Raw genomic sequence first — 16,597 nt, forward strand, 5'->3', positions numbered from 1 at the left:
AGAGGAGGCTGAAGGGAAACCTCAAGACTTGCAGATGCAAGTTGGACAAGAGTACTGCGAAGGTCGACTTCTGGATGAAGAAAGTGGCCCATGGAAGCAGGTGACTATGAGAACCAGGCAGAGGAAAAGTCTGGCTGGCGATGGGGAAATACAGCTGAGGAACAGGTTCACTGAGTTGGAAAGTGAAAGGAAGAGGCAGGCAGTAACAGAAGATGGGAGAACAAAAAAGAAAAGCGTAGCTAGTCCTACAAGGAGAGAGGAAGAGTCAATGGACGTAGCCAGAGTCTGGAGTATGGGATGACTCTCAGATTGCAAGGGAGAATAAAAGACAAGAGAACTTGTAGCCAGAAGGAACAGAAGGAGGAAGGCCGGAGAATCGCACCAACACCAGGCAGAGGTAGGTCGGCTTGATTGAGGACACGCTACTAAGAAGAACAGACAGGCCTGTCACCAGAGCTGATCTGGAGAACAGAAAGGTGTGTTGTCTGCCTGGAGCGGATGGGACTGAGGCTGAACAGGATCCTAATAGGAGTGGGAAAGAATCTACTGTTTGTCCTTCTTGTGGGAACAAATGATACAGCTGGATTCTCACTGAAACATATCAAAGGAGACTATGGCAGGCTGGGAAGACGCTTGAAGAAATGGAGGCTCAGGTGATCTTCATTGGGATTCTCCCTGTCCCTAGACTAGAGGAGGAGGGCAAAGGTGAGATGAGATTGTGATGATCAGCAGATGGCTCAGGCAGTGGTGCTATAAGGAAGGCTTAGGGATGTTTGACTACTGGGAGGCATTCATGGACTGATGACTGTTCCCATGGGATGGACTCCACCTGAGCAGGGAGGGAAATAGATTTCTGCAATGGAGGCTGGCACAACTGATTAAAAGAGCTTTAAACCAGGAAATCAGAGGTGGCAGTTCGGAGGTGCTCAGATAGTCTCCACACCTGATTCGAATGCTGAGTGGGAGGAAAATCAAGTAAAAGAGGATACAGCAGTGGAGAAAGGAACACGGGCAGGAGAATGGACAACCAGAGGAAGGATAGTGCCAATACCAATGACACTAACAGTCAGGTAGGTGATGCTGGCAATGGAATGACTGCACATCATTGGGCGAGGAATCTGGGCGAAGCCGAGCAGAAACAACTAAGACGTTTGTACACCAATGCAAAGAGCCTGGGTAACAAAATGGAGGAACTAGAACCACTGGTGCAGGAAGTGAAGCCAAATGCTATAGGGATAATGGAAACATGGTGGAATAAGAATCATGACAGGAGTACAGGAAAGACAGAAGTAAAGGTGGTGGAGGAGCATTGTATATTGATGACGAGCAAGACTGTAAAGAAATTAGAAGTGATGGAATGGATCAAATGGAATCTTTTGGGGCCAAAATCACTTTGGAGAAGAAAGGAAACAGAGGCTCCACTGGGATAGTGCTGGAGTCTGCACCATCCCCTCCCCCCCGCCCCCGGATCCGATTGGGGTATGGACAGAGACCTCTTTAACATTTTAATGAGATAAATGCTACTGGGAATTGTGTGATTATTGGAGACTTTAATTTCCCAGATGTTGATTGGAGGACAAATGCTTCTAATAAAGGCAGGGCCCAGACATTTCTGGATGTGACAGCTAACAGATTTCTTCACCAAATAGTCACCAAACCAACAAGAGGCAATGCCATTTTAGATTTAGTATCGGTAAATAGCAATGACTTTCATAGAAGAACTTGTTGAATGTAGAGGATCAGAATATCATACAAGAAGATTTGGACGATCTTGGAAACTGGAGTAAATAGAAATGGGATGTAATTTAATAGTGCAAAATGCAAGGTCAAGCATTTGGGGCTAACAACAAGACTATTGCTATCAGCTGGGGATGTATCAGTTGGAAGCGACAGAGGAGGAGAAACACCTCGGTGTATTGGGCCACCACAGGATGACTATGAGCTGCTAACGTGAAGCGACTGAAAAAGACTAATGTAATCCTAGGATGGATCAGGTGAGGTATTTGCAGTAGAGACAGGGAAGTATTATTGACATTGTACAAGGCACTGGTGAGACCTCATCTGGAATACCGGGTGCAGTTCTGGTCTCCCAGGTTTAAGAAAGATGAATTCAGACTGGAACAGCTGCAGAGAAGAGCTACGAGGATGATCAGAGAAATGGAAAACGAACCTTATGAGAGGAGACTTAAGGGGGCTTGGCTTGTTTAGCCTAACCAAACGCAGGCTGAGGGGAGATCTGATCGCTCTCTAGAAATACATCAGGGGGATAAACACAAGGGAGGGAGAGAAGTTATTTAAGTTAAGGTCCAATGTTGGCACAAAACCCAAGGACTCTAAACTGGCCATCAACAAGTTTAGGCTTGAAATTAGGCGAAAGTTTCTAACTATCCAGAGGAGTCAAGTTCTGGAACAGCCTCCCAAGAGGAGTAACGGGGTCAAAAAACCTAACTTGTATGAAGACTGAGCTGATGAGTTTATGGAAGTGATGTTATGGTGAGACAGCCTACAATGGTATATGGCCCATCTGTGGCTGCTGTCAGCAAATATCTCCAACTGACAGAGATGCAGCACTAGATGGAGAGATCTCTGAGTTATTACAGTGAATTCTTTCCCGGGTGGCTGGCTGGTGGGTTTTGCCCACATGCTCAGGGTCTTACTGATCACCATATTTGGGATCAGGAAGGAATCCTCCCCTGGGTCAGATTGGTAGAGACTCTGAGGGGTTTCAACTTCCTCTGCAGTGTGGGGCATAAGTCACTTGCTGGTTTGAACTAGAGTAAATGGTGGATTCTCTGTAACTTGAAGTTTTTAAATCAAGATTTGAGGACTTCAGAAACTCAGGTTATGGGCCTATGACAGCAGTGGGTGGGCGAGGGTCTGTGGCCTGCAATGTGCAGGAGGTCAGACTAGATGATTATGATGGTTGCTTCTGGCCTTAAACGCTGTGAGTCTGAGACTACAGATTTCAGAGTGGTAGCCGTGTTAGTCTGTATCAGCAACAACAATGCAGAGTCCTTGTGGCACCTTAGAGACTAACACATTTATTTGGGCATAAGCTTTCATGGGCTAAAGCTCACTACTCTCTGTTGCTCAGCCCAATGACTATTTAAATATTTATCCACCTCCTCCAGCTGGATTTTGAATGGGAACTGATCTGGTAGGCAGCCTCTGAGCATGTCTACTGGATCAGGCCCCACATGCAACTTCAGTGGCCAAATGCCTACCTTTCCCCAGTTCATGAATCGCTCTGGGGCTTAGGCAGGCGATAGGTATCTGGCAGTCTAGAGTGACCCCGCAGTGCACATGCGCAGAGGCAGAGGGAACTTTTACCCTGAACTTAGGCCTCAAATGACTTTAGGCACCCACAGGTTTTAGCAGGAGTTTTGTGGATCGCAGTGGAGCCAAACTGGGATTCAGGCACCTAAACCCCAGACTTAGGTGCCTATGTCTGGGGTTTAGACAGTTAAGTAGCTTTGTGAATCCTACCCCTACCCCCTTCCCATTGTTCTGTGTTGCTGCCACCCTTCCCAGGCCCAGATCCGCAGCTCCCTTTGCACTCCCTGAGCGCAGGGCCCGCACTGTACTGTGCCTGTCCCCTGTAAGTTGTTCTGCTGTCCGATCATGCGGCTTAGAAGGGCTGCAGGAGGGATCCTCTCTCTTGTGCCGCTCTAAGAGATGTGCAGCGAATAAGGGAAGGGTGCCACAGGCATCACGCAGCCCCTGGGGTGCATACTGGGCCACGTTCATACCCGGAGTAACTTCATTCAGTCCAGTTGAGGTACACCAACTCCGCATGAGGCTCACACACTGCAGCACCCCCCGACATGCAGGCTGGGGAGAAGGAGCCTGGGATGGAGCCCAGACTGCCTCCAGCAGTGCAGAGCACTAGCACTAGCCCATGAAGCAGGCCTCTTGCTGGTTCTCATTGAACAGAACTGGAACTTGGCCTGATGCCCGCTGCCCTTTCCTAGGTGTCGGAAGAGCTGCTCTTCATAGTTGACTCTTCACGGGCCCTGCATCGATGAGAAACTCCACACCCCTTTGGCAGCACGTTCTTCTGCTACACTTTTAATATATTTGTTTTGCCTCTCTCCTCTGCTTAACAATTGGTTTGTATTCTAGCGTATATCATTGGGTTGAGTGGGTTGCAGTCTCCTTTCCCAGTGGCATGCAGTTGCCCTCTTTTTCTCCTCATCCTTTCCTGCGTTCCTTGCATGTATTGTCTCTTTGTTTTAGAGCACGACTCTCTCTCTTCTTTGAGATGCTAGTTGTGTTTTTATTTGGTGATCCTTCCCATGGCATCGTCACATCCTGGCCGCTTTGTGGCACTAACTCCATCTGCAGAACTCACACGTGCACGTCAGGCCACAGGTCTGAGCCGTCCAGCTGCGCTTAGGGAACAACCACCTCTTTTCTCTGATCCACAGCTCGCTATATTCTGATTATTATTCCAGCCTGAAGAAGTCTAATGGTCGAATGACCGACTCTAACCTTATTTTCTTACTCAGCATGTATGTTGTTAACTGTACTTGATCTCTGCAGAAGAACTTGTTTTATATCCAGAAAGGGCATATGGCCTGTATACCTGTGAAAACAGGGCAGAGCTACCAAGAAAACTGTGAATCAAAGGATGTGGCCTCTGGGCTGGCTCTGAGGGCAGAAAATAGCCTGTAGCGGCTAGTGAGATAACCTCTAGGGTTCCTTTAAATAAGCAAGATTAGCACTGATACGAAGCTGAGAGTCACCTTTATGGAGGGATTCTAACCAAAAGTTCAAGAACAAAACTGGCCACAGAATCAGGTAATCTGGAGCTCCTGGATGAGTGGGAGCACCTCGCCCCGGAGACAGGGAGAGAAAGGAGGGGGAAAGGAAAGTTGATATTGTATCTGTCTCTGTGCTTGAATTTAACGTTTTTTAGCAAGGCTTGTGTGTTACGAGGACTAATCTGTATGTGGCTGAAACCCCTTCTAACTGTCCCCTTCTCTGCCTGGCTGTTAGCGGTGTTTGTGACCCTGGCACTCTAGAGGCCGCCCTAGCCCCCTTTGGCTTCCAGAGCATAGTACCTGGCAAGTCTTGGTGATGGGAGTGTTGTATACGGTCAGCTGGAAACCAAAATAACAGAAAATGAATCAGCTGCTCTGTTAAAGCAAGATCTTTTTTTTCTTTTTTTTTTGCCTGGTACAATTACGGCTCTTTCTTTGTTGTTCCCACCCTGATACTCAGGCTGTATGCAAGGATTTGGCATTGGCCCATCTTTGAGTTGCTGGCTATGAGGCCCCAGAGCACTGGGACCCTGCATGGTGTAGCCAGTAACTTTCAGTTGATGCTGCGGACTTGGGGCATGGTTGCTTCTGCCAGGTTTGTGCATGGAGAGCACTGAGGAGTTTGTAAAGCAGGCTGTCGCTTGCTGCGCTCCAAGGTGGGTTTGCCATCTTCCCAGAGATGCTGTTTCTGATTGGCTCTAAACCAGAGCTGTTGAGATGTAGTTTCACCTGCAATGACCTGCACTAACTCTTTCCTTTTCTCCCTTTTGTTTTTCTTCCCAGATAAATGGCTCGTTTAAATTGGGAGCTACTAAAATATTTTCTGGCTGGCAAATGCAGTGCCTAGTAGCAGCTATCAGGGAGGAACCAAACATGAGTGGGGGAGGGGAACAGGTCGACATTCTGCCGGCCAACTACGTGGTCAAGGACCGTTGGAAAGTGGTGAGTAGCTCTGACTCTGAATTTCCATTACTGGCCCAAAAGGCTCTTCTCTGTGATGGTGTAAAAGTGTTTCTTGCTGGTCCCAGGACTGATCAGAAGGCACTGACTGGGGGAATCTGGGTCAAGCATGTCAATCAGACAATGAAAGGAGGTGGTAAATATTACATCGGTTTTTTGAGACGGCTGATGTTTTAGAAGAGCAAACCTGCTAGAGATTTCTGGGTAGGATGAACTGCTGCAGGTGCCCTGATTAGCAAAGCTCTCAGACTCTGAGATGCTCCATTGCCAGTTTTCAAGTCCTTGCTCTAGAGCCCAAAGGTACTAGAATGTTTCAATCGAATGTTTGTAATCCATGTTTTAACACTGGCAAACACAATGTATTTACCCTAACCCTGTCCTCAGAAACCACAGACCCAATAGAGGTGAAACATTCCAAAATCAGGCAGCTGAAGGTAAATGTTCGGCAAGGAAAATGTTTCCTTGAACAGTTTAAGTTTGGCAAAGTTATAAGCAGCTGAACACAGGGTCTCATAATGGAAAGTGTCATTCAGCCTTAACTATGGACATTGCTACCAGCTCTGCCTATAATAAATTAATGAGCCGAGGAAGTTGCACTGTCTCTGTCAGCAATAATTGACTCTGACTGTTGTAGAAATAATAATACTCAGCATTTAAAATGCTTTATTCACACTAATCCGCACAACAATCCTTTGAGGTTAGTAAATATTACCTCCAGTTTACCAAACTGAGGCCGAAGGAAGTGAAGTGCCTTCCTCAAAGCCATAGAAGGAGGTGATGGGAACTTTGAAGCTTCTGATTCCCAGCTCTGGGCTCAAAGCGCTGGACCACACACAAGCTGAGTTGTGCACTGAGGGCCAGAGATTGGAGTAACAAGCAGGTTTATTTTGTCAGTCCTGTGTTCACACAGGACACAAGCTTTACCAGCGCTAGTAAAGTGGATAGATGCGTGCACACACATTTATCTGTATGAAACCCCTTAGCGGCCTCAGCTTGTCCCTACTGGATGTAATGCATGAATATTGCTTGCAATTAATTTCAAAGCTTTGTTGAGCTCACTGGGAATGTTCAACAGCTGGCTAAGTGTGGGGCATGGAATTAATCATGTACCTCTCTTGTGTTGTGGAAGGTGCCTTGTTGCAGAAAAACCTATTTAAATGAAGAAGAAATTAACTGAATTTCTTTCAGGGAGGGAGGCTAGCCTACTCCTGTGCTGTGCGAATTGTTTCCCCTCTCACCCTTTGCCTGTCTTGTCTGTTTTGATTGTAAACTCTTAAGGGCAGGGATTGTCTCTTTGTACAGCACCTAGCGCAATGGGGCTCTGATCTCACTTGGGACTTCTGGGCACTACCATAATATGAAATATAAATTAAATGTGCTGGAGCCTGTGTTGTAAATGTGGCTTTATTTTGAGATTCTGGTTGTATACTTTTCTAGTTTGCTGGAAGAAGTGTAATTAGTAGCTGTTTTTGTTTTTCCGCCACATTGTTTAATACTGCTTCAGAACATCCCATCTACAGGTTAGGACACTGGTAGTTGATGATCTCCATGCATACTGTTTCCTGAGGCAGCTAGTAGGCAGATGGCATGTGCCACAAGGTTTCACTGTGCCTAGCCTCTGGCAAGTGAGTGAACTGGGTTAATTTCTTTTGTAAAGCTCTTCTGTCTGCATGAGTTGTGGTCAGACCATGACACCAAGATACGTTGTGTGACAGAATCTTGCTGCTTTTTATGATTACTGTTTGGGAGGAGAGGAAAGAATGTTTTAAAAAGAATGTGAAGGACAGCATGGCATTCCTGCTAGTCAAAGGAATGCATTAAAAGTTATCTTGCTGTGGGCCGTGTTGGGGTACTAGCTTCTCTAAGTCCTGAGCACCCATAATTTCCGAGACCTAGTGCACCCAAATATTGCACTGGTTTAGCTAAAATCAGTTTTTAATCTGATGTAGTTAAGCTGGTGCAGCCCTTTGAATGGATGAATTTAAATCTGTTTACAACTGGTTTATAGCTAGGCTTGGATGGATTAGATTTGTATTGATAAAATGTTGATAAACGTCAATTTCACTGTCTAGCCACAAACTGACAAAATATTTCCATTGATCATTGAAATTTACAGATAGGCAAAAAACAGAGAAAAACGCTGCTTAAGAACTTAGTTTGATTTAAGGATATTGACTTAGTGTGTTTTGACATGTGATGTTGACAATTTGTGTTTTAATGATTATAAAGCTTTAACATTTTGAATATCAACAACTACTGTCATGAAATAATTGTCTGACCTCTCCTCTATAATTTCCTGCAACTGTGAAAATTTAAATTGATAAGAATAGAGGGGAAATGCTTAAACCTCATAATTTTGGGTGAATTTGAAAATTTGAATAGATAAAAATGAAAAAAAAATGCTTAAAAATAAACTGATATTATCCATCAAACCTGTTCAAAAAATCAGATTCTGTCAAACCTTCCTATAGTGATTTGGTGCTATATTAATATAGGTCAGTTGTAAACCGAGTTAAGACTGAGTAAATGTCACCTTGGGGTGTGATGCAGAGATAAAATTTCTAGACACCATCAGTGACTGCTTCTTGGAACAGCTAGTCCTGGAACCCACAAGGAGAGAGGCAATTCTTGCTTTAGTCCTAAATGGAGCACAAGATCTGGTCCAAGAGGGGAATATACCTGAACCACTCAGTAATAGTGACCGTAACGTAAGGGGGGGTAATACCAACCCCCTCCAGAAAAAACCCAACTGCAGTAATATTTAACTTCAAAAGGGGAACTACACAAAATGAGGGGCCATTTAAAAACACCATAATAGAAGCTCAGACTAAATGCGTACCCCAAATCAGAAAAAAAACAATGAGAGGACTAAAAGAATGCCACCATGGCTAAACAGCAGAGTAATAGAGGCAAAAAGGCATCCTTCAAAATTCGGAAGACACATCCTAATGAGGATAATAGGAAGGTGCCTCACCGAAGGCTCTAAGGAAACTAGGGGACCATAGGATAAGAGGGAGGTTTCTCTCATGTAACTGGTTAAAAGATTAGAAACAAAGGGTGGGGATAAATGGTCAGTTTTCACAATCAAATGGAGAGAGGTAAACAGAGGGGTCCCCCAAAGATCTGTATTGGGACCTGTGCTGTGCAACATATTCATTATCTGGAACAGGGAGTGAACAGAGAAGTGGCAAAATTGGAGATGATACAAAATTATTCAAGATAGTTAAGTTCAAAGCTGACTGTGAAGAGTTACAATTACAAAGGGATCTCACATAACTGGGTGACTGGGCAACAAAGCAGCAGATGGAAATTCAACACTGATAGGAGCAGTGTAAAATAATTTCAACTACACATATATAATAGATTTTAAATGAGCTGTTACCACCCAAGAAGGAGATCTTGGATTCACTGTGGATAGTCCTCTGAAAACTTCAGCTCAGTACACCACAGCAGTCAAAGAGATAAACAGGCTGTTAGGAACTATTAGGAAAGAGATAGCAAACATCATAATGCCAGTATATAAAGCCATGGTGCGCCCACACCCTGAAGACTGTATCCAGTTCTGGTTGCCCGTCTCAGACAGGATAAAGGAAAATTGGAAAAGACAGTGGGGAGACAGCATGAGCAGGTGAAGAAGTGCTCCTCACTAGGACGGCATGGCAAGGAATGCGGCAAGTTTGACCATTTTAGCAGCATGTGCAAGAGCAGAGCAGGGTCCCAGAAAGATTCAGTCAGACTTGTACAAGGGGGAGGGGGAGGGGGAGGGCACGTCAAACAGCATCAGGTGACATACACTGGATGTCTGCTCACAGCAGAGGGACTGAAATAGATCCCAGCAGAGACATGCCAGCTCCCGTGGATGTGAAAGGGGCGCAGCACTTCACAGGAAGGAGACATTTTCTGTCTGTGTTCTGTCACAGCTGTCTGCGGAAACCCGAACCCAGACGTCTGCTCGCAAGGCAGGATGTGTTGTAGGACTGGGCAGATCCCCCAACAGCAAGCACTGACACACAGAAGCAAATTATAATGGATGCTCCTGTCCTGATGTGCTATTGTGGTTACCCTCACCCTGGCACTAGCACATGCTGCAGCTGTGATACTCTCCTGGGAGAGAGATGGCCAACGGGAGGGCAGCTCGAGCTGGGGTGGGCTTAGAATCCACCCGAAGGGGCAAACGGGGAAGGAGAAGAGGCGAGATGCTGAGCTAACGGATGAACCAGACCCTGGGTAGGAGGGGAAGTGATAGAAGAAAAGTGGGGGACTGAGAAATGAGAAGGAGAGAAAGAAGGAAAACAGGAAAGATTTCAGATCGGAAGAAGCAGAAAAAAAGTAGCCCTGGGTGTGTGAGCAGGCACTATTAGAGAAGGGAAGTAGAGGGAAATAAAATCTACAGATGTACCGGAGAGAGGGTATCAAAGAAAATCAAATTGGTGAAAAAGGGAGCTGATCAGAAAGCTGTGTTAGAGGACAACAGATCCTGAAAATAGCAAACAAGAAGCCCACCCACAAGGGACCTAAACAGAGAGAATGACTAGTTGGACATCTATTGATGGAATACAGTTCAAAGGTGCCTAATGGACAGGTGAGGGCCCACTTGATGAGGAAACCCACTTGTGGATAAACTCAGTGACAAGAGATACAGGCACAGAAACATCGACCCAAAGGAGCACTTCAGGCTGAAGAGCAGCAAAGGACGGGACAGCAAGAGTGGCACTAGGCTTCCAGCCAGGAGAGGAAAAGTCGATCCTTCCCTGAAGTGGCCCAGTATGTTGTAGCCTGATCTCTCTTGTTCTTGTTGATAACAAAGCATTTGATACGAACTGCCGAGCGGGTACAAGTTCACAGAAGTGAATGTGTTGGTATCCTGTAGTTTTAGTATTATAAGTAGTAAGTGTTTGGTAATGTTCTATATTATTTATGCTCCTGGTACAGTGTTGGGGTTTTTCCTTACAAAGTTCTAGAGATTTTAAATCAGCCCTTTTTTGCTTTGGTTTGCCTTTGCCTCTCCTCACAGTTAGCCTAGCCTAGCTGGGTCCCCAGACTGCCAGCCAGCAGGCCACTGACTCTCCAGTATGATGCGTCGGAGAAAGGATTGGGCGTAGGTCTTTGATAGGAGCAGCTGGTTGCTTGATATCACTATCCTTTAACAAATAGTAGGCTGTTAATTCCATGGTAAGTAACTGACTCCTGTAATGCATCCAGGTAATTAACAAGTCCTGCTTGTTCTCCTTTGGGTGCTCTGGGCTCCGACCCTAAACACGGGCCTCAAGATGTGACCTGACTCCTGGTGGACTACAAAGCTCATTGACAACAAAGGCAAAGATTGCTGAGGGCCTCTAGGTGTCTTTGTCAGGATCTGGGGAATGTCGCTTCTGATGTGGGGTGGATAGGATCATCTGCTAGATCAGTGAAGGCATGCCAGGGAGAAAAGCTTTCCAGAAGAGATGCAAGGAACTTGGGGGAAAGAGCTGGAAGGATTATGTGCAGGATAGGTGATGCCGTTGCTCAGAGCTTTACGTATAAAAATGAACTCCAGATTTAGGGAACAAATCTAGAAATTATTTAACCTTCCAGGATCCCTTTGATAGCACCTGAATCCTCCAGGCAGCATCCAAACCCACCTCTTTGGGTAACTTGAAGTATTAATTGCTTCTTTTAATCGTTATACTTTTCTATATAACAAGATTCCAGGAGAGTCACTCTGAAGCCGTGAAGTCTGTAGAGTCAGTGTGAAGTGCTGGAAATTGCTATGCGCGTGGTTGAGAGCTCTTTTCGTTCAGAATATCACCGGATTCAATCACCAGTGGGATTCATGGTCTGTTGCTGGCCAGTTTGAAGATCTCAGCCATTTTGACTTTATGAATTGCCCTCATGCTGAATACAGCTCCAGTAACGCATGTATCAAGGCCATGCTAAGAGTCCTAGGTAGCCGAGGTAACTCAGCCAATTGTCATCTTTACTGTACAGATAATTTGCATGCAACAGTTTCATTGGTTGTTTGAGGGAGACTGCACAGATAGGGGATTACTTGACCCAACTGGATATCCAGGTGTGTACAAGTTAATATACTAAAGGTAGGATTTAGTAAAACCCAAGGCATGAAGCTCTTTACACATTTTGTCTGTGGATATGCAGAAAGCCCTTCTCCTGATCATAGGAACATAGAAATGGCCAGACAGGATCAGACCAGGAGTTCACATTGGCTAGAGTCTCACCTTTGTCAGTGGTCAGCACCAACTGCTTCAGAGGAAGGTGGAAGAACTATTCAGTGGGTTCCGTGATGGGGTGTCAACCTCACACAAGCCCTGAGCAGGTTATTGTGGGCCAGAAGGGGCCAGTTAACTTTAGATTCTGCACCTGGAGGGGAAGCAGGGACAGACAGGGCCTAATGGCAGATGCATCCCAGCTGGAGGAGAAACTGGGCTAGGAGTATAGAACAGGACATGAGCACGGGAAGGGGCTTCGGGAGCAGCTCTGCAGTCGCTTTCCAGAGAGAAAGGGATTTGGCTAGGGACAAAGAGAAGTTTTGGAGAGGAGTGTAAACCCTGGGATTTAGCCCTGGACTAGAAGCCGAGAGGGGGGAGTAGCCACTGAGAGCAGACGAATCTCAGGCTCGTAATCCCAGAGGTGGGCCAGGAGCTACAGAAGCGAGGTAGGAAGGAGCCCAGGGAAAACAGCAACAGGATCTGAGATTGAGCATATTGCTAGGCACAAGATCCCTGGGCTGGAACCTGGAGTGGTGGGTGGACCCAGGTTCCCTTCCAGCCCCTGGAAAAGTGGCACTGTACCGGAAGACTGCCTGATGGCATACGGCCAGTCTGTCCAGTGGGACTCTGACACCCTGGAAGGGGAGGACTAAACAGGATGAAGAAAGGAGCATGCGAATCCCAGAGTAAGAGGGACAGACAGAAAGGGGCGCTAGATGGGCAGAGAGCTAATCCTCAGACCCAGCTTCAAGTAGGTGTCCCAGCTATGAGTGTACCCCATTACAGGCAGTTATGAGACAGCCCGCCCCAGGGAAAGCTCCTGCTAACCCTCAATAGTTAGAAGTTGACTCATGCCTTGAAATATGAGGGTTTTTTTAAATCTTTTCTTCCTGTTAATTTTCTAGTGGTATTTACTGTGATAATGCTGGAGAGTCTTGATATTGATACCAATGTCCAATCTCCTTTTGAATCCTGCTAGGCTCTTGGTCTCAACAGCATCCTGTGGCAGTGAGTTCCACAGACTTGTTACACATTGCATGAAAAAGTATTTCCTTTCATCAGTTTTAAATTTGCTACTTTCCTTTTCACTGTAGTTGCCTTTTTCCTGTTCTATGAGACAGCAAGTTCTTTCTATCTCTCTTCCCTCGGCCAGTCATTTCTTTATATACATTTCATCTCTTTTCTATGGTGAACTGTCCCAATGTTTCCAGTTTCTCTTCATATGAGAATTTTCCAGGCCTAACAGCATTCTTGTTGCCCTTCTCTGGACCACCTCTAATGCTGCTGCGTCCTTGCATTTCAGCAGTGAATCAAGATATCCGCTGAAAACTTGTGCAGGTCTCATATTCTGAGTGAAACGGTCACAGTGAAACCTCCTTACGATTTCCTTGACTGGCAAGGAAGTCACATAAGAAATTAAGCAGAGGAGAGGGGAAGATCTGAAAAAGAGTGTGTGCTTGAGAATGTTGCTTTTGTTAAGTGTAATTAAAACTTTGTGCTCATACGCTGATAATTCACAATTAGCTGACTTTGACAAACTTTGTTACATAAGCAAACCTACTAATATGGCGAGCTAATTTCTGGGGACAGCTCAAGAAATCTTCGGGGACATGATGTGCGTGAGAGGAAGAGCCTTTGCAGCCTCTCTGGATGGTGCTAATTACAGAGACAAGGTGGATGAGGTAATATCTTTTCTTGGACCTCTGCTGGCGAGAGAGACAGGCTTGCTTTCTAGCCACACAGAGTTCTTTTTCAGGTCTGGGAAAGGTACTCCCAGCATCGCACCTAATGTAAGGTGGAACAGATTTAGTATAAGTAGTTTGCGTAAGGGCACATTCAAGATAGTCTGGCCTGTTAACACCTCTGCAGTGATAGGACAAAAACAGGGGATTAGTGGGTTACAGATTGTTATAATAAACCATAAAGCCAGTGTCTCTGTTCAGGCCACGATTTTTAGTGTCTAGCAGAGTTGTGAATTAAGGCCATGTCTACATTGCGTATCATACAGCGGCACAGCTGTACTGCTACAGAAGCACAGCTGGAAGATATGCAGTGTAGCCGCTCTTTATTGGCAGGAGAGCATCTCTTTCCATCGGTAAAGCTTTTGTCAGTCAGAGGTGTGTTTTTTTTCACACCCCTGACAGCCAAAAGTTTTTCTGATGAAAGTGCAGTATAAACCTTAAACTCCCAGGCTTGTCGTTTGAAAGCGTTGTCCAGGTTTCCTTTGAGGATGAGGACTGAGAAGTCAGCTATAGAGTGATCGCTCTGGGAAAAGTGTTCACCCGTAGGTGCTAGGGCATTTTTGTCTGTTACCATTGTCCTGTGTGAGTTCATTTGAGGGCATTGTGATTGTCTGGTCCAATAGAAGAAATTACCTCACCCACCTTGTCTCTCTCATATCCTGGGAGCCACACAACTACACCTGCACTGGTGCTAATTATGTCACGCTCCATGTCTGATGCTCTTCCTCCAGAGCTCTCTCTGCCCCATTGCCCCCATCCATGGATCATACACTATCCTCATCACATCCCTCCCTGAAACGCAGCAGAAGTGAGTCAGTAATTTCTTTTTTTTTTTAACAAGCCCATACCTGCTGCATATGCCTGGCTCAGTGCCCATGTAAACCCTGGCCTCCTTGCCCATTGGTTTATTCTGCCCCCCCTGCTGTTGTGCCTAAAATGAGGTTGTCCGCGTGGGGCAAGGACCAAGTTTATCCAGCCCACGTTGGGTGCTGTGAAAGAAAGAAATAACAATGATTATGTGGCTGCAGCCTGCAGCGTTGTGCTGGTAGCTGATGCCCAACTTCTGCTTCAGCGGATGCTCAGGAAGCCGCTTCTCTCTTTATCCTCTGCAAACTTGCTGACTGCAGCCAGAAGCCCTCTTTTGCCTGCCAGTCAGCTTCTCCATCAGAGACCCTCACCGGTTCGCCCATGCTGTAAGAGCTACATGGGAAAAACTCCCAAACAGAATGGGAGCTGCCACCGTTCTTCTTCAGATCCCTCTGTAAGCCTGACCTGGGCTGGTCTGCGAGCAGAACCCAGGCAGGGGGTGAGCTGTCAGTAACAGAAACAGGCCGGTTTCACTCCTTCCTCCTCTTTCCCCACCCATCTGCTCGCTGTAGCCATCAACGTTGTTAGCTTTCTGGACACCACCCTGATACAAATAATAATTGCACCCACAACACTGAACAAAGAGCGTGAAGGTCATAAAGTCAAGCGCTTAAATGTTAGGAAATGTCAGCATTGTGCCACCGAATTTGCCCGACTTGGGCATGTGTGTCATGACACGGTCTTTAATCATCACTCTAGTATCTGAGGACTTCCCAAAGACTGATTTATCTTCCCAACACTGGAGAGATGAAGGGGTGGTGTTATTGAATAGGAAACTGACACACAGAGAGATTAAAGTCAAAAGTGTCCACTAATTTTTGGTGCCCAGTTTGAGACCTGTAGGACCTGATTTTTCAGAGTACTTAACATGATATAGCACTTGACGTGTTCAAAGCAGAGCTCTTAGTGAATTCGGGGCAGCTGTGAGTGCTTAGTGTTTCTGCAAATCAAACCCCAGGGTTTTAAGTCAGACACCCAGAGAATGAGAGACACACAACTAGAAGCCACGTGTGAAATGCTGAAGTGACTTTCCCGGCATCACACAGGAACTCTGTGGCATTGGCAAGGATAGACTCCAGTTCTCCAGGGCAACATTCAGTTGCCTTAACCATGAGGCCATTCTTTCACTTCCTGCAATCCTCTCCCTCAGTTATTGCACATTTTCCAGCTTCTTCAGCAAATGAGGCTGGGGCCTTAAAGACAACATCCCCGAATCATCCCCAGAGCAGGTGTGTTCTGTGCACTGAATGAGGCAGGGGTCTTGTGGAAAACAGAGTATGTGATCATGTAACTACAAATGGTATATAATGCGTATGGACAAGGGAGCCAAATTAAGGTTACCCAGGCAAACTTAATTCTGGCATTTCCTAACTTTTGGGTGCTTGACTTTGCAACCTTAATTTTCTTTCAATATAATTTTCTGTATGTCATTTCCTAGGTTTTAAAAAAGCAGATTCCATCATGTGGAATCATATTGCTCTCCATGTGGCTCATCAGCAGGGTTGTAACCTTTAGGTCCACCGTACAGACATCTGCCACTTGAGCTAATGATGGAACTGGAGCAATGGTAGGTTGTCATCCTCTGCGCATACCAGCCATTCGAGAGGGATGGGATACATGCTTTGCCCATGGGTTTCACAGATATTTGCTGATAGCGGAGGAATGCTGAGACTCAGGGACCCTGGGTTCCATTCCAGGCGCTGTAAGGGAGTGTGCTTTGCTGGTCACAGACTCTCCTGCCCGTTCACCCCCAAAGCCTGTTCACCCCTGGCTTCTCATGCCAGACTCTCCAGCCCTTGATCCCCCTCTCCTTGCCCAGACAGTCCCAGTCTTCCCGCACCAGCTCCCAGTCCTCTCCTGCTCTATCTTATAGTCCTAGTCTCCCCCTGCTCCCTCCGCCTTCCCCCTGGTCCAGCTTATCTTGGGACGTTTCAGCCCAAATAGTTAAAGTTCTAAGCAAATGAAAACGGTTTTATAGAGGACAGCGTTGCCTTCATAATAGGCACCATTGCTACCTGCTCCTCTGAGACCCATAACAAACATTCAGCTGTAGTCAGAC

General features: G+C 46.1%; 1 protein-coding gene across 3 annotated transcripts in view; it reads left to right on the forward strand.

Moving 5' to 3' along the window:
• The window catches only part of TTBK1 (tau tubulin kinase 1), a 158,981-nt gene that overhangs the window by 40,383 nt on the left and 102,001 nt on the right, over nt 1-16,597 (forward strand). For all 3 annotated transcript variants that reach the window (XM_039530539.1, XM_039530540.1, XM_039530541.1), the window contains exon 2: nt 5,547-5,705. In XM_039530539.1, coding sequence (XP_039386473.1) covers nt 5,598-5,705 — 108 coding nt within the window. In that variant the 5' untranslated portion in view covers nt 5,547-5,597. The remainder of the gene's footprint in view (nt 1-5,546; nt 5,706-16,597) is intronic.

The sequence above is a fragment of the Mauremys reevesii genome, linkage group 3 (assembly GCF_016161935.1).
Source record: "Mauremys reevesii isolate NIE-2019 linkage group 3, ASM1616193v1, whole genome shotgun sequence".
Taxonomy (NCBI): Eukaryota; Metazoa; Chordata; order Testudines; family Geoemydidae; genus Mauremys; species Mauremys reevesii.